This window comes from Crocodylus siamensis, chromosome 1 (genome assembly GCF_052110815.1).
Source record: "Crocodylus siamensis isolate JL-2025a chromosome 1, ASM5211081v1, whole genome shotgun sequence".
NCBI lineage: Eukaryota > Metazoa > Chordata > Crocodylia > Crocodylidae > Crocodylus > Crocodylus siamensis.
Genome location: NC_143395.1, coordinates 408,464,090 through 408,488,882, shown reverse-complemented (window position 1 = coordinate 408,488,882; position 24,793 = coordinate 408,464,090). Strand labels below are relative to the sequence as shown.

Below are 24,793 nucleotides of genomic sequence, written 5' to 3'. Positions count from 1 at the left end.
TTAGTAGCATAGATCAGGACAAGCTGGCTGATTAAATTTGCAGCAGCCACAAGTTTGGGAGGCGTTGCAAGTGCCATCATGGGTGGGGAGACAATATGAGTTAGAGTGGTTGGGAGGTGACAAAATGGGAGATTTGCCTTGGAAAAATGCAATTCATTTGTTTAAGGAGAAATAATTCAAACTAGAAACAAACAAGGAGGAGGGGGAAGGAACTTGGGGCAACAGATTTAGGTCTGAGGCTACTAAGCTTTACACAGCAAAAGGCTGGGATTATTTTGGGTTGCATAGTCAGAGGAACTGCATATCACAAAGCAAAGTGTGGTCAGGGGAGGCATCCCCTTCCTAAAAGGCTATGGCACAAGTGCCTGGCACCTTGTATTCAGTTTGGGATTCGTGTTACCAAAAAGACACTGAGAAATTTCAGGACATTCCACATCTGATGAAGAAGATTGTTGCCCATGAAAGCTCATGCATCTCTGAAGCAATTAGTCTCTCAGTTCAGCTTAAGGCAAGAAATATCATCTGAGGCTGGAGAAACTGATGAGAGAAGAGATTTAAAAACTAAGTGCACTGTCCTGCAACCGTTCACCAAACTCCATGCAAGTGAGTATGCCACCAGCACTCAGTAGGTTTACTCACCACTGGGCATGTCTACACAAGATGCCAACTGCACAGCAGGCTAATAGCTGTGCGCAGTAGCATGTCAGCCAAAAACCACGCCATTATGCTACTGCGCAGTAGTATTAGGCTACTGCACAGTAAGCATCACTAAAAACCCGTGTGCCAGTGCTGCTGTGCAGTAGCACAAGTTACTGCAGATTGAGTTAGTGCTGGTGATCCACGTACTAACCTTAATGTACAATAACTATGGCAAATTAATGAACATGTAGATGCACCCTGTGTAACCTTGTATTGAGTAAGGGTTTGCAGAAATCAGGTTCTAAGTATGCAAACCCTAGATAAATGAAAATTCAAATAGAGGATCACTCAGGTGTCTTTGAAATATGTACACAATAAAAATGGAAAGGATTTATTCAACCTGGCAAGAAAAAATCTCCTTGGTCAGGAAGCAGAAAAGTCTCCTGCAAGGGAAGTGGAGAAACCTATTGTTTTGCAAATTTAAAACAAATCTACTAATAATAAGTACCATGGGGAATAGTGCTGCATTTGCAGGGAATAGAGAGGAAAGAATGAGATGACCTTTTCCAGCACTACTTTCTAAGATTCTGTGACTAACAGCCTATAGAGTCATCATAAAGTTGGACCGTATTCCAGCCTAAACTGCAGATTGGACTGCCTGGGTGAGTGAACTAAGAAATACAGTCACTTTGTAGTTCTCCCTCAGCCTGTCCTTTATGGTCTTCTCTAGCAATAAAAATTTAATTGGCATTATTAAAATGTGATTGTTGTTTTGGCAATATTGTGCCAAGTCAACTGGATAATTCATTTCAACAGAAAGAATTGGCTGGCTTCTCCTTACATTCCATGCTAGGTTATATTGCTGAGGTACTTGCCTGTTGTTCCATAATTATGAGTAATGAGTCTCCTTTGGCATAAAGCATCAGTAGTGGAAGTCTGCCTGTAGCCAATGACAAAAACCTGGTGTCCTTATCACTTGCATGTGCCCATGACACTTCACATTTGCTTTGTTATCTACTAGACCATTTTTTTTTTCATCTTGAGCACTGGATTTTGGCTTTGGTGAGATATTTCTGAGCTCATTTTTATTAATTTCTCATGAACAACAAAGCCTTGGTTTGCAAGTGAATATTGGTTGTTCTTTAGCTTTCCAGTAAAGCTCCTGATTTTGATTTCCAATTAATCTGATCTGCTGGATAAAATATATTTAGTTATCTGGGCTCTTTAAAAGAACTCCATTCTTCATTGTCTGGAACCTTACTACCATTGTGCTTGGGGGACTTGCCTTGTATGGGCCCTTATACATGGGATGAATATCACTGCAATTTGTTACATAGCAAACTTAAATACATTGGATGTGTTTTACTTTGCTACATAAAATGTCAGTTAAATCAAAATACACTGCTGCAGGTATACACTGTTACTAAATTTAATCATAATATGCCACTGCACATGTACACTGTTGCACAAATAAATCACTAAAAAGGGGGAATTAAACCACTAGAAGGGGCAATTTTGTCACATGTACAAAGGCCCTATGTGTTCAAACAACTTTGTGAGATAATAGGCAGTGCAGAAAAAGAATGACTGTGTAGGCAGAATAATTTAGAGCAGGAACTTTAGGATCTTGCCTTTGTAAAATGCTGGCTGAGAGGAAAGCCTAAAGACATAAGCATCAGACTAAATGGACTTAACCTTTGGTCCGTTCAGTGTAGAGGAAGCAATGAATACTTCCACTTAAATATGAACTACATTAAAGTTGCATGATTAAGTACTCAAATGAAGAGGAAAAGAGGAAAATTAAGTATTTCTGGACACAGAGCTGGATTAATAAGCACTTTAAGCACATGCCAAGGGCCTGGCTCTGGGAGTCAGGGCATCAAAATAGGCACTCAGCTTTCAGTTAAAATATCTGTGTTTAGGCTTCAGAGCTGAAAATAAACAGCTTCATAGCTTAATCTGGTCTCAAAGAGACAAAAAAAAAGACCTCGCCTTAGCAGAATAACTAAGAGGAGGCAACTGGGCCACAACCCCAGAGTGTGATTTAAGGGGGCACATTTTAGGATAGACATTAGGAAGAACTTCTTCCCTGTAAGGGTGGCCAGAATTTGGAATGGGCTTCCCAGGGAGATGGTGCTCTCCCTACCTTGGGGGTCTTTAAGAGAAGGTTGAATAAGCATCTGGCTGGAGTGATCTGACCCCAGCCCTCTTTCCTGCCCAGGCCAGAGGGCTGGACTCCATGATGTGTTGAGGTCCCTTCTGACCCTAGAATCAATGAATCTATGAAAATAGCAACTGCCACCATTGCTCTCCTAGCCACTATACCACTTCTGGCAGCCCGGCTATAGCTGTTACCCTGTGTACTGCTGATACCCAGGGCAAAGGACTATCCATTTATACCTCCGCCTTGCCTTAGCATTCTCTGGGGTTCTGGCACTTTCCATATGTAACACCCATAGAAACACTTGGGTTCTATATTGTGGGTTTACTTTTATTCATGTATTTTATGTGGGCAAGATGGCCCCTGTATTTTGGCCATGTGCTGAGCACATGGCAAGCTAGGGCCTGCATCTGGGGAAAATTTGTAAAACCCTCTGGACTCATTGGCCAGGGCAAGCAGAGGCCCATTGGCTGGGAGAGGAACTGGAGTGTGGCACTCTGACTGGACAAGACCAGGGTAATGTCATACAAAGGGCTATAAGGTGAGCTAGGCTGGTTTGGGGGGAAGAAGCTGCCAGGGGCTGCTGAAGAGTGAAGTCTTGTCCAAGGGAGAAGGAGTTTTCATACATCGAAAAGAGAAGAAGAGAGAGAGATGGAGAATTGTCCCAGTGTCTGGGAACTCCTTCTCCCTTGGGTGTAATGCTGATATGCCTCTGATACTGTGATCATGGCCAGAGACAGAATATTGGGTTAGATGGACCTTGGTCTGAACTTGCATGGGAATTTTTGTATTCCTAAAAGATTTTAAAATTGGGTTTGCAGGTTTCCTGAAACATGAGAAGCCTGAACTGGTCCATTCATCCCAAAGAGTGTTAATACTGAAATCTACTTCTCTGTGGATCTCCTGCCAAAACCATATTATATTCAGTACATTGACAACACTAGCTCGGCAAGCCATTTTCTTTCTTTTCAACCAGTGGCACAGAATTCCATAGATGCAGTTCAGAGAATAAGTCAATTAACTCTTGAGTTAATGTATTTAAACATACTGCAGCTTTCCTCAGGTTTAATTCAGGGTACAAGGCCACATGTTATAAAAGGAGCATGTGTAGAGTTAAATTTAGCACTGATTTTCTCAGAGAAGAGGCAGATCACTATGAAGATAATGGAGGTATGAACACAGGTATTCTGAGTGTGCCAGGAAATTTTCAGTATTGCTCTATTATATTTAATCTACAACATGCCATTCACACGTATGCTGTGTACCATCTAGGTAAGCGACTTCCATGGATTCTCTCTGACAGTTGCAAAGTAGCAAATAGTATTTGAAGATGCCCACCCATGTTATTAGAACACATTGCTTGGTATCATATTGTAGCTCATGATAAACAGTATATGCCCCTTTAACTAACTAGTGTGAGGTTACAGTGACTGTAAAGACTATATAACAATGCATACCTAAAACTTATATTTTGATTTTTTCTTTATGCTGCCTTCACATTTGTTTAACTTTCCAGGCTGCTTGTATGCAGACAGGTGCTCTGCTGCATAAATAGAGTCCATTCCTATTTATTGAGTATTTCGCATTTCCCTCCCCTATCCCAATATGCTTGTAAGCTTCACTTTATTCATCATTTATACTAATGCAGTGCAGCCCGGTTTGAATTGAAAATACTTCCAAGTTTCTTTCAAATATTGTTTTAATGCCTAACAACTTATTTCTGTTGGTCATCATCTCAGATGTAACCTGTATTTATAAAAAAGTAAATTCAGGGCCAAATTTGACCTGAAAGCATCTGTATAATATTCTCAAACTATTTCATTATTAGAAAAGCATGTTCTTTATGGCATGACACCTCCCTGCCTAGAGCTGTCAGTATTACTGCAGTTGTGCAAATCAAAACTGAAGACTCATGTGTCTCCCTCACTTTCAGTTGTGAGATGGGCACAGCAGACTGCACTATTAAATTATGGCACATCTTTGAAAGTGCCTTGAGATCCCCTGGCAATATATTATATTATGCTAAGACTTATATATACCATATAACCAGGTGGCTGCATCCAGGGTAAGTGCCGTTCCATCACCCAGGTTCCATTGCCTGAGCACACAGGCAGCCTACAGTGTAGATTGCAGCAGCCTTTCTAACGAGCTGAAGCAATGGAAGAAACTTGCCCAACAAGGTAAGGAAAGTAAATAGCAAAAAATTCAGAACAAAGCTTAGAGTTACTGTAAGCTGGAGTCCAAGGATTAAATTCACCCCTGGCTTGTGCTAGCTCCATGAAACAGCACCCCAGATAAGGGCTGCAAGAGAAGCAGTGAGACACAACTTTGTCCTCCAGGAGGGACCTACGGGTGGTCAGAGCACTCAGAAATGTTGGTAGTAGTAGTGGTCGGGAAGGAGGCCTGGCTAGGGTATTATTGAGGTGTGTCTGTTCCAGGCACATCCTCTGCACCTTCCATTGGCTGGGCTCCCATGAAGCTTTGGGCAGAACCTAAATCTGCCAGAACAACAGAGGAAGGATAAGGACTGAACTGATGCAGACGGGTGCAAGTTACATCCGCCTCCTTATCCCAACCCTCCATCGCCAGCTGTAGACACAGAACTGCATCTGTTAAATACTCACCTCCTACATCAATAACAAACATCAATCAGAAACTGCATTAAAACAAAGAGCTCTGCTCAGGGCTTCACTTAGGGCGGTCACTGATTCATCCCCAGAAGACAGGACATCCCCCTTGGCCAATCAGTAGTGAGGGCTGAAGCCGCCACCTCCTCGATGAATCAGCAGTGAGGGGTGGAGCCGCTATAAAAAGGCCACCTCCCTCCCTGGCTGGCAACCCTGCTCCTCCTGGCCGTGCACTGGCCTAGCTCTAGGCACAGCCAATAGAATCATGAAGACAAGCGATTGACATGTATTTCCATCAATTAACTGAAAAACAGGAGTTTTTGCAGTCCAGTCCTCATTGAGAAACAGACAGGGGATGCAGGGTTTAAAAACAGGGTGGTCCAGTATAAAACGTGACCAATGGCCACCCTAGCTTTACTACTTATAGGCTCCACTGACTTTTTGTGGCTTCTCTGTAAGCATTGATCTAGGAAGAATCAATCAGCAAGAAGTCCCCAGAGCAGATTTCTTTACTGCTTGCTTTTTTATCTTTGTTATCTTAAATTATTATAGACCTGTACTTCCTGGGTGGTCTCTTGCTACGAGCAAAATGAAAAGCTCAACTAAACAATTGCAGCAAGAATGGCTTTTCAGACAGGTTTTATGCCAATTAGGATTCCGGGTATAAAAATAAAGATGAACAATTCCTGTGACTTTTGCAGTTGCTCATACATTACTGTTGCACACCAGTTTGGATCAAAATGCATTTCGATTCTGAAGTGGGATGACATAAAACAAAATACTGATTCAGAAAACAATTCAGAAGACATACTGCAGACCATTAAAATAGCCATTAAAATAAGCTGTTGACACACGAAATGATTTCTTATTCAAAGCATATTTCTTGTTTTTTTGTCGACTGTAAATGATCTGCCTGTAACGACGCAGATGTAGGCAGTTCAAGGCTACTACATTTTCCCTTCAGCTGTGGCACAGCTCTTTTTGATGGTTTAAGAGTTATGCATTGAGCTAAGTAGAGTATAGGGCCTCAGATGTTTCTACATAACCTCACCTATCAAAGCATTTATATTATACACATGTCAATGAGGAAGGATCTATGCTAAGAATTTTGATCAAGCAGAAGTTGTGATAACAGGGAAGAGGCACCTGAAGCTGAAGCCTTGTTCCTCCGTGCTCCTGCCTGGAGGAAACTATCTGCCGGAGAGGGGAAAGGGAAAGGATCCTGCTCCGATGTCAGGGACACCTGCTACCCCTTTTCAAAGGTGTTACAAGCTGGTCACACCCATATCTAGACATAACTGGTGGGTTGCACCCAGGAGTTTTATAACACAGATATTGTAATCCAGGTTTGCACTTAGAGTACATGTGAAATCAGTGCAATTGCTCCCTCTCTGTCAGTAACAAATGAGGCTTAAAAGGCTTTTACTGACCATTACTGTAGTTACAAATTAAACAATCAGCTTTGGACTGCCATTATACTTCTTATGAAGTTGAGCTCCTTCCTATGAGGGATGAAGGGACACACACAGCCTAGTCTGTCCAGCAGTATCCAGAAGCATTATCATTAGACCGGTGCCTCTGTCTGCTCCTAGGGGAGGTAGCTTGCTTAAAACCACAAAAAAACAATGGCAGAGCCATGTAGGGCCTTTGCCTTGCCCATACCATCAGCTGCCTGTATGTAATTGCCACTGAAGTCAGTGGTCACCATTCAAGCCTCTAACATTTTCTTTAGGCTAGAGATTACCACTGAAAACAGGGATGGTTTATTCTAGTAGAAACCCACGTGGGAGCACACGCGCGCACACACACTCACTATCTCCCATAATCCAATCCTCTATCCATCTTCAAAAGAACCTAAGTCTTCAGCCATGGGGGTAGTGGGTGGGGTGGGGGATGTCAATTCTAACTCTGACAAGGTATCTTGGAAACACTGATCATTTCAGAATTTGGAATGAGGAAAAAATCAGGAAAAAGCCAATTTAGCCTTCAATAAATGGCTCACTATTTTAAAATATTCACTAAGTTGTCACAACATGATGTGCAAACAGTATTCTTGCAGGAACCCAGGCTTTCAGGTTGCACAGGACTCTATGATTTAGGGAGAAAATGGTTTCTCATTTAGATTTATTTTTGCCACAAGCAAAAGCCATGCTAGAAAATTATCATCTGGCTTTGCACGTGTTCTGCTCAAGTTTCTCAGAAGTTTATAAATAAATGCATAAAAGAAACATGTTTTAGTTAGGAGTTATCCCACCAGCCGAGGGTGGACAGATATTTGGCTGGGGTGATATGACCCAGTAACTATTCCTGCCTGGGGCAGGGGATCAGACCTGATGATCTGTTTAGGTCCCTTCTGACCCTAAGCATTATGATACTATGATAAAGTATCATAGTTGCATATAAGTAAGTGATTTCTCATGGCAATTGTTGTCCAATAATTGCCTAGTGCCAAGACAAAAACCCTGTAACATTTTTGTTTAGGGGAAAAAAGTGCAATCCATCTGTTGGAGTTTGGCTGGTTTGTTCTTTTTACCTAGCAGACTAAATAAGTTATTTAGGAGGAATGTACCTTACACTGATAAAATATCACTGACAGATCAGACTGTATTTCACAAACTATTGTTTGAGCGAGGGTGTGGAAACCAACCCCTCAGGTTCAAATGTCTCCTGACTTAGGATCTGGATCCACACTCAAGCTCATTACTAAGATCTTTCTGTTCATGGAAACCTTTAAGGGAACCAAGTAATACACTTGAAGCTTATCAAACAGCTCAAGTTAGGGTGCTGTCCAGGTCCTCCTGAAGAGTGGAAAGGATGCCAGGGCATCTCTGCACTGTCACAGGACTGTGAAAGTGAAATATATATGTTCTGTAAGTAGTCTGTGTCAGATGTTCTTACTAGTGTACATCCAGTATAGTAAGGCTGAATGAATTACATCTGTCAGGCGTGCTGGTCCTTAGTGCAGTTATTTAACACTGTAGACCAGGGGTCAGCAACCCCTGGCACATGTGCCGAGCATGGCACACAAGGCCATTTTGCCTGGCACACCATCACCGACCCGGGCTCTAGGCAGCTGCTGCCAGCCACAAAGCCCGGGCTGCTCTCAGCAGGCAGCTGGGTGGCTGCAAGCCCCGCTGTGGTTGGCAACAGCTACCCAGAGCCTGGGCTGGCTGCAGCCGGAAGCCTGAAAACATCTGCTTCAGGCTCCGGCATTAGCTCCATACCAGCAGGTGCACATGTGCCTCTAAGCGGACTTTATCCAGTGGCCCAGAAGCCCAGCTCTGTGTGCCCATACATCTGATCTGTGTGTTTGTCTGTCTCGGTCTGATCCTGTGTGTCTGTGTGCGCACACATGTGTCTGGTTCTGGATGTGTGTGTGCATGTGTTCATTCTGGGTGTGTTCTGGTTCTCTGTGTGCATGTGTCTGGTTCTCTCTCTGCTCTTCTTTTTCTTTCTCTTGTCTCTTTTTTCTCTCTCATTGCAACATGCTCAACAAAAAAGGAATACACAACAATAAAGGCAACATTTATGATTATTAAATATACTACTATGCAGTGTGTCCTGCCATGTACCCCCCCCCCCCCCCCCCCACCCCCCCCCCCCCCCCCCACCATTTTGTTTTTCTGGCATGCCGGCACTCCGGCACCTTCCAAGGTAGACATTGTGGTTTTTTCGGCACTCTGGCCAAAAAACGTTGCCTACCCCTACTGCAGACATATCCCACCATTGACTTTGGTCACATTTGGTATGGGAAGTAACAGGCACAGGAAACATGACATAAGGGCAATAGAAGAGGAAGCTATCTCCAGTTAGCACCGCAGGCAGAAACTACAGTAGGGGAAGAGAAAGTAATTTTCTGAACAGGAATTTGGCCAGGGCACTGAAGACTAAAATTTTGTCCCTATGACACTGCTACTAAATTTTTAAGGATGCAGTTCAGTCAGATGCACGCTTTTAAGTCTTATCGTCATGCTCATGCTGGGTCTTATGCATGGAAGATAACCTCTAACTTCCTGTGGCACACGAGTGTGCTCCACCAGTCTCCCAGCCAAGTACCAATCAAGGTCAATCCTGCATAGTTTCTGACCTCTAATGCAGTTGCATCATTATGACGTAACTGCAAGATAAGCAGACAATTTGCACTGTCACCTGTAACCACTTTTCTAAAGAGTGCTGTATATGCAATGCAGATGTATTATTATCAGTGGCCAAGGCTTAGAAACTATTCTAATGGCAGCTTGTAAAACCTTAAAATAGATGAATTAGGCAGCCAGATCCAGACAGGCAGATTGCTCCTAGACATGTCCTTCCAGTTTCTGAGAAGTGCAATTACAGGATGCTCCTTTTTTTCTTTTTTTAAAACAGCAGTCAGAATTCAAGTAGTGCTGCAATTAGAAACAATGCTTCGCACATTTATTCTAATGGCAATGCTCAGATTTCTTAGAACAATATTCCACTGGCAACCATTTCCAGGAAGAAGAAAAACCCAACTGGAAGCGCTGTTGCAAAGCAGAGAAACTTCCATGGTGTGGGAGGATGGGGGGGAAGGAGGGAGTCTGATGGTGGAATGGAATAAAGATGCTGAATTCTGTGTCAGTGCCTACACCACCTTCACCAAGCCTCCTACCTCCAGTCCTCGTAGGCAGATGCACATTGCTTGATTTGTTTTCAACCTCTGCTCTACTTAGTAATTCATCCCACTTGGGATCCCACACATTCTAATGTTTGACACTTCCATTATCCTTCACTAAACACCTAGTGCTATTTTCTTCTTACCAAATTTAGAAGATGTGAAAAAAGGACTGGATCTCTCTTGCACACACGTGTGAACTTGGACTGTTATTCCACAGCTGGTGTCCCACACCTCATTGTCGGGAGGAAAATGGCAAACTGGAGGACATTCAGAGAAGTGAAACAGAAATGAATAGGCAACTGAAGGGATCAATTTACAAAAAAAGATTAAGAGTCATAGGTTCAGTCCTTCCTCGCTTGATTTGTTATAACCTGCTGGTTATACTAGTGTGTGTGTGTATTACAAGGTCCCCTTGGTGTCTGGTTGATGGGAAATAATGAGTCTATCACAGCCCCAGTTCGAGAGCTTTGGTTTGTCAGCTCATACTCATGCTCAATGTAGTCTCTGGTGTATTGGCCAGTGCCATCCATCTTATCTTATCCATTATTGATGCACTATCTCCCATGGGTTACTCAAGGGGTTATTAGTTTCATAGTTTCATAGTTTCATAGTTTCTAGGGTCGGAAGGGACCTGAGCAGATCATCTAGTGCGACCCCCTGCCATGGCAGGAAAGATTACTGTGGTCAAACGATCCCAGTAAGATGTTCATCTAACCAAGTTCATCTATTCAAATCAGTAAAGATTGCATGATTAATGGACACATGTTGAGTGGGATCTTCAAACACACTCAGATAGTTGGCCTCATGCTGCTTCTACTAAAGTCAATAGTAATGACTTAATAGTTAAGCCTAATGACTTAAAAGGCGGCAGAGTGAAGCCAGTGCCAAATACTTTTTGAAATCCCATCCAAATCACCAAACATTTTTAGCAGACTGATATGTGGAATATAAGGAGTAATGGGATAAAAAATGATGCCTGTGCTGGATGTCAGGAGCAGTTGCCTGTGATAAAGAACGTTTAAATCTTGGAAAGGGCCCCATTACCCATTGCTGCAAAAATAGTACCAGTGAGATGATGAACTTATTTTAGCCATATTCTGAGAATGCCAGCTAACAGACCCCTTACACAAGTCCCAGACTGGGAGCCCCAAGGGAAAATAAAGAGAGGTTTACCAGAGGGCACCTCTGTACCTTGTTTTCGACTGAAGTAGCAATCTTAAAGGTTAACAACCTGATCAAACTAAAGGAGCTGCCCAAGGATAAGACCAATTCTTGACAACTGATCTCTGCCTCTTCTACCTGATGGTGGTGCAAGCTCCCTGAATATGAAACTGTGGAACAACTTCCCTACAAAAGTGGTGGAAGCCCCCATACTTGGAAAATTTAAAATGTAGCTGATCAAAAGGGTAGTAAATGCATGGCTGGGAACAATCCTGCATTGACAGAGGGAAGGACTGAATGACTAATAGATCTTTTCCACATCTAACTTATATTTAGAACTATTATCCCCAAGGGATTTCCCAGTGAACATCATGTCTATAGAGCCATTTACTTAGACTTCAATGATGAAACCTTTGAACCTACTGACATATAAAGATCCCATTCCTTCACTGAGATCCAGTAGCACAGGTCCTGACTTCTGACCATAGTCCTATTAATATCAATAGTTCACCATATGGATAAAGGGTCTGTGCTTGCAGATTCTTCTGCAGGATCAGGGCCATAATCATCAGAGTTTCTTAGTGCTTTTATTATTCAGCTTTGGGAAATACTACTCAAATACTTAGTAAATTATCAATGCTTGAGCTACAGATCAAATCCTGATTGTCATTGGATTTTTGACTTTCTAAGGAAAAATTCATTTATTGAGCAGAGGTTTCTATATACAGGCAGTCCTTGGACTTCTGATGCAATTGGTTCCTGAAAACCATGTCTTAAATTGAAATGTCATAATTTGGAACCGATTTTCCCATAGGGAACAATGTTATAAATGGGGGATTGGCTCCTGAAACAAGGCCCAATACCCTATTTTCACCAAAAATAACCCAGAATTTTGTACTCAGTCAATTATAGATGAGTAATTACATTATACATTAATACATAAATACATTAATGTACATAATATACACAAATACATTAATGTATTTATATTGTAAATAGCAATGATATTGATTTGGAAGGACTTCTTTTAGGTGACTTTCCTGGACTTTTTGAAGGGCTCTTGGTTGGACTTTTTGAAGAGTTCTCTGACTGAGTCTTCTCAGGAGTCTCGGCTACAGGTTTTTCTGGAGCCATGTCTGCTTTCTTAAAGAAAGTGTCCAAGGAAGCTTGGACAGATGTTCTTCAGGGAGATAGGCAATGTAGCAAACTTGTTCGCTGGCATGGTATTGCGTTGGATGAAGCATTGTAAAGTCAAAACCTACATCAGAAAGTTGAAACTGGGTGTCAATACATAAATGTCGTAAGCACCATTCATTGTAACTCAAAATGTCTTAAGTCAAGGACTTCCTGTATACCGTTATACAAAATGCACTCTCTCATTTAGGTTGCCTTCTTCCTTGCATGGCACAATGCAATGCTGCTAAAATGACAATAAAGATCTGCAGTGCCCTTACTTTCCAATCTGTGTGATGTGATCTGTAAACCGAATCCAGTCTTTAGAAATGCTATTAAATGTTATCAAGCCTCCCACTATCATACCAAAGATTTTCTGAGGCATTGGAACAGGCAGGCGAGTGACACAAGGTGATCTGAATAGAATCTAAAGAAGTGTTAATAACGAGCTAACTGAATGAGGGGAGAGCAATGGATAATGATGGTCTAATATGGAATGGGTCAACAGAAACTGAACCAGGGATTTCCCTTGTTCTTTTCTGATTTAAGGCAGGTAGTGGATCAAGATAACATCAGTCAACATGGAATTCTTTGGCATTTCCTCTACATATTCATTAAGGCACTTAGCCTTAACTATTCTGCCTTATTCCTTTTCAGAGTAGTCAAAAGTCCTTCACCAATATTTCTTTGGAGCAAAGGCATATATCCCAGGAAGTGAAATACCTGTACTACATGGGTCTTGTTATAACTGAACGTGTTGAATCTGTGTGGCATTAAGTAAGAAAGTGTTCTGAGAAGTTGCATGGTAATATATGCTATGATCTCTAACGTCCACAGCTCACTGATTGCGAGTCCCAGCCCTGGTGCCACACTGCAGACTTGAACTATGGAGCAGCCTGACAATAGCTGAACATGTTACTTGGAGATACTCCTTGTGCAAAAAGTCCTAATTTTGCTACAATTTGAGTGTATTTAGCATGTGCTGCACAGCTTTAATGTGCATTACTCATGTTTTAAGTGCATTTAACAGACACGAAGTGTAACATGGCTCTAGTCAGCTTCCCAGAGATGGCTTGTATCATCTTTCAAGCATTACCTGCTCCCTTCAGCATGTTGAGATGGAAAGCAGTGATGAATTAATCCTCTCCACTGCCTTGACCTGAGACTAAATATGGTGCCCCACATCCTGTACTGTTTAAAGGCAGGAAGTAAGTGAACTCATTATCAAATGGATAACGGATGGAGTTTTTAAAATGAATTTAAAGTCTGTGAAAAGAGAGATTTATTCCACAGGAAACTTAAATCCTGTATTTATCCACACAACATACAACAGAGGCAATGGTCCTTATGGGTGTCCTCACTGTGGGTTGAGAAATGTTCTGACAATGAAGGCCTAAAACAGAAAGGGTGAACAGGAGCACAAGTAAGTAACTGCACACTCCGGAGGGTTTACTCAATTTTAAGATAACTGAACATTTTATTGCAAACAGGCAAAGTTTCAGAGTATTACAAACTCCAAGTAAACTGTCGATAAAACTCTTTTCAGAAGCTACAAAATCTGTCATATAAAAATGTTTCCAACCCACACTGAAGAAGCAATATACGATTGGAAGAGGGGGAAAAAAAAGCAAGAGAGATGCTATTTTTGTCTGTTAAAAGACTGGCTGCAATTATAGCAGTTAAGAGAAAAGCAGATTACTGGCTAGTTCTTTTCACTTCGATATATCCATCTGGCAATGCTACTGATTCTGTTTTCTTCAGTGCAAATCTTAAAACTCCTCACTGATTGATGGAAAGGGAAAGAGTTATTCCTATTACATTTAAAGCCAGCAATAGTGGAAATGTTATGAGCTGAGTTTGCCAACTTGGCAAACATAACATTCCTTATTACTGCTGCCTTATTGGAATAATGGGGGAAATCAGAAAAGACTTAGGCCAAGATCCTTCAACACAGTTCAGGAGAAAGGCACAGAGAGGACTTTTAAATCATTTTTATGCTTCCCCACATTTTTGGAGGCCATCTAGCCCCAAATGAGTATTTGCCATAAACTAGATTAGCTTCAGGGCTGCTCTATTTAAAGTTGGCTACCAGTGATCCCAAGGGATCTGTTTCAGCAGCCAGGCACAGAGGAGGCATAGGAACATTCTGGCTAACTCACTTAATCCTTGGCTATCCTTTCTATGCTGGAAGGCAGAGGGAGGTGGCATATCAGCTACCAGCTGCCTAGGCACTCTCTTCCCTTCAGGAAAATCTAAAATGTCCTGGTAAGCCAGTGTTAGAGCTGCTGTGCAATATAAAGCAGCCAAAATGGACCAGCGAGACTGGCTTGTTGCTTTGATATCCATGTACAGTAAAGACTAGAAAAGTGAAAAGAGCAATGATGGGTGATGTGACGTTATACCAGTAGAATCAAATGCATTGACTAAATCTTTATAATGAAGCTCAGCTAATAATTTGAAGGTTTATTCCTGTTGGATGAAATTACACTCATTGTTTTTATCACCATGCATAGCCTTCTTCATATGACCTAGGGCTTAACATTGCTAATTGGTGTAATGTTATTACCAATGCTAATGTGATCTAGTGATTTTTTGCCCCACACAAACTGCTGTAAGGTTTCATACACAGCTTGTTCTATAGCATTATGTCCCTGAGAAAAAACCAGTAAGATTTTTATACATATATAAAAAAGATAAATAAAAGAAACAGTATGAAAAAATAAATTAAATATGACATTTCCTGAAGAAAATACTCCAAAAACAAGAGACAATACAGAAGAAGTTCTTTAAAATATAGTTAGTTTCAGATGAGTTTTTTGTAAGTTATAGAGTCAAAGACTAGGTTACACATTATTTGCACTAAGTGATCAGAATATGAACCAAACTGATAACTGTACATATGTTTGGGGCACATAAGTGGGAGTAAAAATGGTGGAACCTGCTCTAAGATACTCTTGGATCAATGTGCACTCAAACTTATTCAAATTAGGCTAGTCCAGAGCATCATACCAGTTCCTCTATTGAATCAAATTAGCTTGCTCTCCTCTACCATCCCAGGCTCCTTTGTTGGCTCCCACTAGGTGTGCTAGAACTTGGCCTCCTTTTGGCTGCTCCGGCCAAGTGCCCAGCTGGCTCTGCCCCGGGCTCTAAGAAAGTGCAGTCACCGCCATGTCTGATGATGATAGGGAAGGGGAAGGGGATGCTTGCCCATCCTCTGCAGCCCACCCGTGCTCCCTGGGTCTGCACCCACTTGCGGGACATGGGTGTCCCTGGAGGGGTGTGAGGGAGCCCACCCAATGCCCCCTCTGAGCAGGCGCAGACCTAGGGAGCAGACTGCACTACCTCTACTGCTCATCTGCATCTGACATGCCTGGGACTGACAGAGGACTGGCAAAGGGAGGGGGGCATGTGCCCAGCAGCCAATTGGGGTGGTTCAGCTGCTCAGCTGTGCTCGGCAGTGCAGGGGTGCCCCAACCTGCTGGCCTTGGGCAGTGCAGGTAGCCTGTGTGCCCCCGCCCCCACCAACGGGTGAACTTGTGTTCTGTTCACTACTGAACTAACCCAGAAACCCATGCAAAATAATTAGAATCTGCCCAAGACTTTTTGAATGTCTGTTTTTAGCCGACGATGAGATTTCTCTAATGCATACAGGTCCAGGCCTCTTCCAGGTTCTGTGAGTTGTTCTTTAACATTTTAAACATTGCTGCTCATATTGACATACTTATTCAGAGATCTAAAGAAAGGAAGCAATGGGAACTATGGATGGTCATAGCCTTTAATAGTTAAGATACTTATTTAGATGCCTAAATATGGATTTCAGTGCTCATCTTTATGGATTAGTGTTGTCTTATATAGAGAGACGTGGGAAACTGTGTGTAAAGTACACACATTCCCAGGTCTCTGCACTTGATGTATTGATAATAAATGGGCCATATACTGAAAAAGTCATAATGGTTACAAATGTCTAAAGTGCTTAGAAAGACCATGTGGTCAGATCTTTTAGACAAGAAGTCAGCTGAAAGAGTTTCTCCTCTTTACTTCAACAACATTTGAACATTTATTCTTGCTCATTTCCAAATTTGCTCTGAAACATCACTTCCACAATGAAAGTATGGATTACAAAAGAAGATTTTTGGGATCAGAGAGATGGTTCAGTTGACATGCAATTTTTAACTCATAAAAGATTCTGGATAGCTGGTAATTTTTTTACTTCCATATATATCTTTTATATATCCATAATGCTGTTCTCATAGAATTTCCATCTTCTGAGGTAAGTACAATCACACTGAATCCTCCTTTCTCGCACACATTTGTAGATATATGGACACAAGCCTATTTCTATGAAAATATACAGCTTGATTTCTAACCAAAATGTTTGGTCGTTCTAGCTCAGCTACTGATAATACTTATCTGGACTGAAATTTGCTTTAGATCTGAAAAATTAAAGAAACACCGTTGGATAATTTATCCCTGTTTTTACTAACATAAATAAGACAAACAGTTTCCCTGAAAGACAGCAGCACTGCTCACTATAACAAAGAGTGCACTTTTTGAATATATATAATTATAACACCTGGTTATTTATGTTGATGCTTAATTAAACAACAATCTTCCCCCCACCCACCCCATGCTCTTTTCAACATGAGCCTACATTATGTTTTCACAGATAGTCTCAAAACAGTTTTTGTTTTTTAAAAAAAGGGAAAAACAGATTTTAGTACAGACTAACAAATGAAAATGGATTTCCAAAAGGGTAGAACAGCCTTGTTCTGTAATTATGCAATTTCCTAAATGTCTCAACAAGTAATGGAATGAGTGGCTGAGAGATTAATGTTACACTGATGGCAAAGATGGAAGAACAATGTTGGAAATTAAAGGGTAATTAAATTCTCCTAGATTCTGGTTTGAATAAGGACCATTAGTAACATGAATGAATTCTTCCTCACAAGGCTTTGACTATCTATATACAGGAAATGGACATTTAAAAAGTGATTTGACTGACAATACAGTGCCTATTAAACCCCAAAAGAAAAGAGCAAAAATAAGTCACAAGGTAGCAGAATAACGGTTATTTCAAATGGAAATTTCTACTTTGCCTCTCCTGGAGTACAGTTAAATTGGAAATATGTCAGTCTGCCATCCCATTTTATTATATTGTTAATACGCTAATGCTATTACTCACACATGGAAATAAACTGCATGGCACACAACCCAATCCCATTATGGTGGGAGAAAACTGGAAAGCTTCTGTTTAAGATAATAAAGTTATTTTATGTTTGCATTGAAATCAGAATCTGGTCCCAACACTCTTGTCAGCTGGTACTGTTTAAAGAGTGATTTTCTTTAGACATTTTGCAGAAGAGATATTAAGCTAGAACCCAGAGATCCCAACTGAGATAGGGGGATATGTGGAGGGGTCCAATGCTACTTTGATGCATTGTCAGAAGCACTTCCTGCCCTACACAACTTGGTTCACAGTTTGCATAGACAGAATAAACTACATCTGGGAGAGAGAAAGCACTAGCCCCACGCATTGGAGAGCTGAGGCAGGTCCACATAGCAAGCTGCTATGCTGGGGCTGGACCACCGCCTGAACTGGAAGTAGCCTAGCCCCATTTGTGTCATGCTGTGGGTAGGCTGCAGGTTAGCACTGACTTTCAGAGGAGTCACTTGCTGGATTACAGGAATTCAGGTCAAGAAGGGACCAGCTGGGTTTTCAACTTCACTCCCAAGCCCTCACATTGGATAATTGCTCTGTGTTGTTCCAGCTTAACCCTTGCTGTAGTCAAATGGAAGTTCTTTTGTAATGGCTTTTGAACATCCCATCCCAAGTGGCCTATTATGAGCAGAGGTGCAGCTGGCCAGGACTGCCCCCTGTGAAGTGGCAGCCCATGTACAGGAGCAGAGGCTGGAGGTTTTCTGCTGCTATGGGGGACACCACCTCTTTTTTTTTTTTTTTTTTGCTGCTGACACATACGTCAAGTGGCTATTTAAAAAAAGGGTGAAATACCCCTCTGGCTATTGGCTCTTACACTGTGTACCTGGCTGCTGCTCTACCCTCCCTGTTGCCAGAGCTGACACTGCTGTAAGGGAGGTGGAAAGAGCGTGCATGTGGGAGATGGAGGGTGAGATGTCCCCCTAGCTCCATTCTGGTGCCCATCCCTCCCTTAAGGGAGCACCTTGGGCTCATGCCCTACTCACCCACCTGCAGTTACACTACGGCTCATGAGTGTCAACCCATTTAAGGCAAACAGATTCTCTGCCCAACTTGTGGAATGTAAAGTAACACATCGATTTGCTGCAGTACATGCGGGAAAATGTCTCAATGGAAACATATAGTTTAACTTACATAATTATTGATATTTTTCATTTTACAACTCATGCTGTCCTGCTGGAGACGATAATGTATAGAATAGCAGACAAACCACTACTTAGCATTGTTCAAAATGTCACATCATCTGTTAGACACGCCAGAACACAGTCATGCTGTGGATTTGTAGTACAATAAGACTCTTTTGTATGAACATGTCAGTGGAAAATGTTTTGAAACAAAAAGGTTTTCCAGTTGAACTCCTGCTTTCTAGAAATATATTGGTAGCTTAAAAATACATTCTTCGCTGGCTGGTTCTTTGTGCCTATTGTGATATACATCTCTGTTCCATGTCTGTCACAACTATTAAAGTATTAAATCCAAAGCTTGGGTTTTACTTCCTGCAGTGGTACTTTTAATCTTGATTTAATTTTTAACAATTTTTGAAGGAAGGGGAGTCGTATCTTTTCTCCATCAGTCATTGAATAAACATAGAAATTCATGAATTATAACAATCTTTGTTTCTCAAGATAGTACCTAGCTAAACTCCCAACAATTATAGAAGTACTCTCTGGTTTTCCTTCTATCTCCTCCTCAGGGAGTAATGCATGCGAGAACTATAATATAAAAGTATATTTAATTATTTACCATATCATGTCATATAATACAACTTTGTACCTTTCATCATAAACCAAACCTGTGTTGAAACAACCTTACACTGTTCTTTTTATATTGCCATAATGTGCTCAGTTTTAAAATATATAGAGAGTGATTACACTTAACTCTTTGGCAATAGTGAATGTCTTTTTCTTATACATACCCCTTTGGCATCAATCACACCAGGTTTTGCATTAAACTTCACTGTCTTCAAGCGAGCACGCTCCTTTCTTTCAACCCTAGGAAAAATTAAAGATAATGGATAAACAATTGCATGGCAATAATAATAATGTTCTGCCATGTAGCAACGTTTATCTACGGAACTGAAAGCACTTGCTGCCCATGGCTTGAACCTCACAGCACCTCTGTATAATAAACAGTTATCATTTCCAATTTGTTTCCATGGTAGTTAAACAAGACTTGGGCAGAATTTTAGTCATCTCCTTCACAAAATAACCCCAACCCCACTCCAGTGGCTATGATGCTGCTTGGGCACATTTAAAATCATTAAGTGCCTCCATTTCAGCCTGACAAGACTGCTAGACCTAGGCTAGTGTGCATGATCAACACCAGGAAGGCTGCACTGATAAAGATTTTTTTGGCTGATACTGATGGTCGATTAGTAACCAGCCATATTGGCTGATACCGATCTGATAGCTGATATGCAGCCTGGCAGCTTGGAGAGTGATGTCCAGATGGTAAGTCTGTGGAGGAAAGAGGCATGGGGGAGGGCAGGGGAGTGGAAGGTGCAGATTGAGGCCCCCCCATGGTGGGGGAGGGAGTGGGGCTGGGGCAGGGCATGGGTTGGAACTCATTTGGGAAGCACTGGGACATGGGGGGTGGGTTCCTGCTGCTGCATGCACCCCCAAGGGAGGCATGGTGGGCATGTGACACTCAGATTTGTGCACAGGGTGAGGCTAGACTGCCCAATGCAGACTGGGGACAGGGGCTTCGCCAGCCTCTTCCCAGAAGGGGCTGGGTTGGTGCTGTGCTCTGGGCGGGCAGAAGAGGCGCTGGGGGGGAGGGCTATGGGGTGGGCTGCAGCCCCCCCAAATTCTCTGTAGCCCCACCTCCCAGCACCACCCACATGCCCCTGCCCACCCTGAGTGCAGCCCTGGCTTAGTCCCCTCACTGGGAAGAGACTAGTGCAGCCCCTGGCCCCAGCTTGCAGCGGACAGCCTACCCTCGTCCGATGCACAAACCTGGGGGGGCATATGCCTTTCATGCCTCCCCTGGGGATGCATGCAGCAGCGGGAGCCAACCTCTCTGCACACCTCACACTCCCTGGACAAACTGCCAGCAGTTCCATCCTGCCCCGGCTGGGCAATGCCTACCCCTGCCCCTGCCACTGCCCCAACCCCACCCCCTCCCCCACTGTGGGGGCCTCAGCCTGCTCACGCCCCACACTTCCTCTTCCCCTCCCCCACACCCCTTTGACTCCCACAGACTTACTGGGTGGATGCTGCTCTCCAAGATTGCTGGGCTGCATTCCTGGCTGCGAGCATGCTGCGGCGACACTTGTGCCCACAGCATTTATCAGTGATATTATGGGCCGCATTGGCCAGAAAAAAAACTATTGCCGATAATGTCCGTTTCCTTTTATCGGTGATGATACGGTATGGACTGTTATATCGGTGCACCTCTAATCAACAGCAATTCAGAGCAAGCCCCTAGATGTTCCATTCCTGTCTAAGGTCTAGTATGATCCAAGCTGCAGCTGTGCAGGGAGCCCTGAACTGCACTGAAATCCTCAGTCACTTAGTCCTGGGTTCTGCTCCTTGGTGTCAGGGACTTGTTTTTCACCTGTGACTGTCTACAGTAAACAATCCCATAGGTACTTGGTTGTCAAATAGGTGCTTTCGATTGCATTCTGGGACCAGCTAACTCCCTCCATTAACTCCGTGAGATGCAAGGCATTTAACTATACTACTCATCTGGATTCCCCTCCTTCCTGGACCAAAGCACCCAAATTGGGGCAGTAGAAAGCCCAAGAGCCCATTAGATAATTTATCTGTAACTTCCATTCCCTAAACTTCCTATGTCCCATAGACTTTCAATAAAACCAAGGCCCAGTTTTTCAATGATATTTAGGTACCTAACTGCCACTGAAAACAACAGGAGTTAGATACCTAAGTCACCTCTGAAAATGGGATGCAGACTTCTAAGTCACTTAAGCACTTTTGAAGTTTGTACACATTGAAAACGGAGAGGAAATCATTTCCAAAGACCTTTGAGCATGGATTCACTTTTGTCATGATTTACTTTAAAGATATATTTACAAATTCTCTTCTGACATATGCAGGTAGGCTGTGTATTAAATGATGCTATTTTACAAGTGCAGAGAAGTTTAGCGTGAGGCTTTAAGTTATTTAGAATATATATAGGGCCACTTAAAATACTATTGCCTGAGAGGCTCATGATATTTGGAGGCAGTATACACATCTGCTGAGCAATGCTGATACTTTATGAATTATGCTGGCACATGTTTTTAAAAAACACTTCTTTCGACAAATATGAGTAAGCCCAAGCAGACTAGCCAGGGGAAAAGCATGTGCGCCCGTGCCTCTTTTTCTACAGAATACCAGAGATTAGCAGGTGTTTGATAAAGAGTGAAAATAAATATTAGGATCTCTCACAGGACTTGATACCTGGGGATGGCAGTAAGTTTTGGCAGATATCTAAGCGCAGGCTGTTTATAGTTCTGGCATCTACATTTTAAGAAAAAGGAGGCTGATATATTGCAGAAGGTGAATGGGGGGAAAAAAAGCCACAACAGTGATTTGCAACTGGGGAAAATGCCTTTCAGTGAGACATTTAAAGAGCTCAATCTGTACAGTCTACTGAAAAGATTAAAAGGTGCCTTGATAACAGGAGATAAGTAATGCCTTTAGGGGAAGAAAATGGCATGAACCAAATAGGCTCTTTCATCCAGGAAGACAAAGCATAACCAGAATCAATAGCTTGAAAGCTGAGGACAACATATACAAATAAAAAAAATAGGCATATATTTTTAACAGTGAGGGTACTTATTCACTGGAACAAAGTTATTATAGTACATGGTAGATACTTCATCTCTCTGCTTTAAAATTCAAAAGTAGATATCTTTCTGAAAGACACAATATCCAAGTTATACCTTTGTTAAGCCTGAGTTCTTGGGCTCCAGACAGAGATAAATGAGTGAAATTTAAGGGGCTGTCCCATATAGGAAGTCTGATTACACAATCAGATGATCTGTTGTAGCCTAAAACTCTATCAATTGATGCATACGGTTTCTATCTTTATATGAGCGAATGTTTTTTAAATGATGTGTGATTAAGATTTCAAGTGTGTTATCATAATGAAATGCAGATGTAATATGAAATGATTTTGAAAACCATACTGGTTGTACCTATGGGAATCTGGAACACACATCATTAAATGCATATTAATACAAGCATGTTATGTATTACGTAGTGGACTTTAGTACTGTGAATTCAGAATGCTTAAATGTAGCAGGAGGAAATGAAAAAAATCAGCTCTAGCAACAGAACCAGGGCAGGAAAACAAAACGAAACACCCTCACCCCCTGCCCCCTCGACCCCTCCACAAAACAATCCACCGACATGAAAGCAGGGGCTGAATCTGAATGGAACAAGAAAAAAGGAATGGTCCAGTTGATCCCCAACTCACCTTGATTAATATGATTGCAATTGTAATAGTTGTTTAGCACCTTTGCAAAATCATCAGGAGTATTTAGCAGTCCAGGCACCAAAATCCAATCAGCCAGTCATAATGGAAAATCTATTTCTGTCTCCCCAAATTGCTTTGAATTACTTGAGGAGATCTGAGTCAAAGCATGCAAAGCTGATCAGTGCTCAGGATCAAACTTCTGTGATTTGGATGGGGTAACAAGTAGTTGGGAAGTAAGGTTACTGACCTTGGGCTAAATATTACCTTTTCCCAGCTGTGCAGTACAGCTTGTCACATGAGAGACTAGAGCAAATGCATGGAAATTGTCCAGCTGTTAAGACTGGGTATTTAAATGATCTGGTTCCTGAGAGGCAATAGAAATGTCTGAATTTCTTATAGACAAAGTCTAGTCTTTTCATAGATCAATAATTAGCATGGCATGCTCCCTTCTGAGTGGGCTTTTATATTCTCAATTGAAACATGCTGAATGCAGGTTACTATAGTGACAGTTGAACTTTAGAATAAATGTGTTTGTCAGTAAATGCAGACTGTTCGTATGGAAACCGCTGAAATATATCTTTCAAATTCAATCTGTGATATTAAAACCATAGGAACAGCCTTACATTTTAAACTAGAAGATGAAGCCCCATGATAGAATGGGTAGGAAATGAAGGCTGGAGGCTGTATAACTTCCTAAATAGGATAGATGTCTGCTGAGAAAATAATTAGCTGAAAGATTAACATAGTTTTTCTAATTATTAATCTGCATTAATATTAAATCTCACTCCTATCTTTCCTAAGACTCTAAAATGGCTGCTTTGAATTAGATTTTTGATGCATCGCATAGAAAGACTTAAAAATGAGCCATTAAAAGCTATTCTTGTTTATGCCTCAGAATGACTCGAGCAATCATGCCACGGAAACCTGGCTCTTTGTACTCAAGACAGACAAAACATGTGCTACAGAAATGATCTACCTTCCCTTGTATGATATATTATAAACAATAAATGTTGTGAATGGCCCATAATAATTCAGAACTCTTGGGGATGTGGTATTTTTTTATTAGACCAACTAATAGTTGCAGAAAAATGTCTTTATTTGCAAGCTTTCAGGCACACGTACCTTTCCTCTGGCATAGGAGAGTGCAAAGGTTGTAAAATTTCTCCCAGGTAGAAATGAAAATTCATATTTCACAGGAGAGCTGAAAGATGGTGTAAGATCTCCTGGTTGGAAAAGTTTGTTTTATGCAAAATAGGCTCTGATAAAAGCTGGGGCAGTCTATTTACCTCAGAGTTGTCTGATGGCAAGCAGGACATTGAATTATGCTTCTTTCTTGTTATGATGTTTCATAGGTCACAGGAGGATGGTGATGGACGGCTCTCCTGGGCAAGATGTTTCTGGTGTGTTGAGATTGCTCTGTGAGCGTGCAAATTTGGCTGGAGCCAAAAGGCTGGAGCAAGGGTGTCAGCTTTCAGGTGTCAGGATGTTAAATTTTGCTTCCTTTCAGGTCTCAAGGTGTTGAATTTTGCTTCCTTCTTGTAAAAATATGAAGTTTTCATTTCAAAATAGATAATTCTGAGATTTTCCACCTTTCAGGAATGCAGGTTGTAGCTCTGTAGCTACAACCTGTATCCCCATAATAATTCAGGCACTCCTGCTAAGAGTATTTATAAATGATAATACTGCTTGCTAAAATAATGTGGTTCATAAACTGGCGATATGGCATAGACAGTGCTGCACATAATAAATGTTCTCTGACACCT

General features: G+C 41.8%; 1 protein-coding gene across 19 annotated transcripts in view; it reads right to left on the bottom strand.

The window, feature by feature from the left end:
* DLG2 (discs large MAGUK scaffold protein 2) overlaps positions 1 to 24,793 on the bottom strand; it is a 1,617,582-nt gene that overhangs the window by 42,212 nt on the left and 1,550,577 nt on the right. For all 19 annotated transcript variants that reach the window (XM_090030660.1, XM_090030651.1, XM_090030653.1 and 16 more), the window contains one exon: positions 19,525 to 19,600. In XM_090030660.1, coding sequence (XP_089886786.1) covers positions 19,525 to 19,600 — 76 coding nt within the window. The remainder of the gene's footprint in view (positions 1 to 19,524; positions 19,601 to 24,793) is intronic.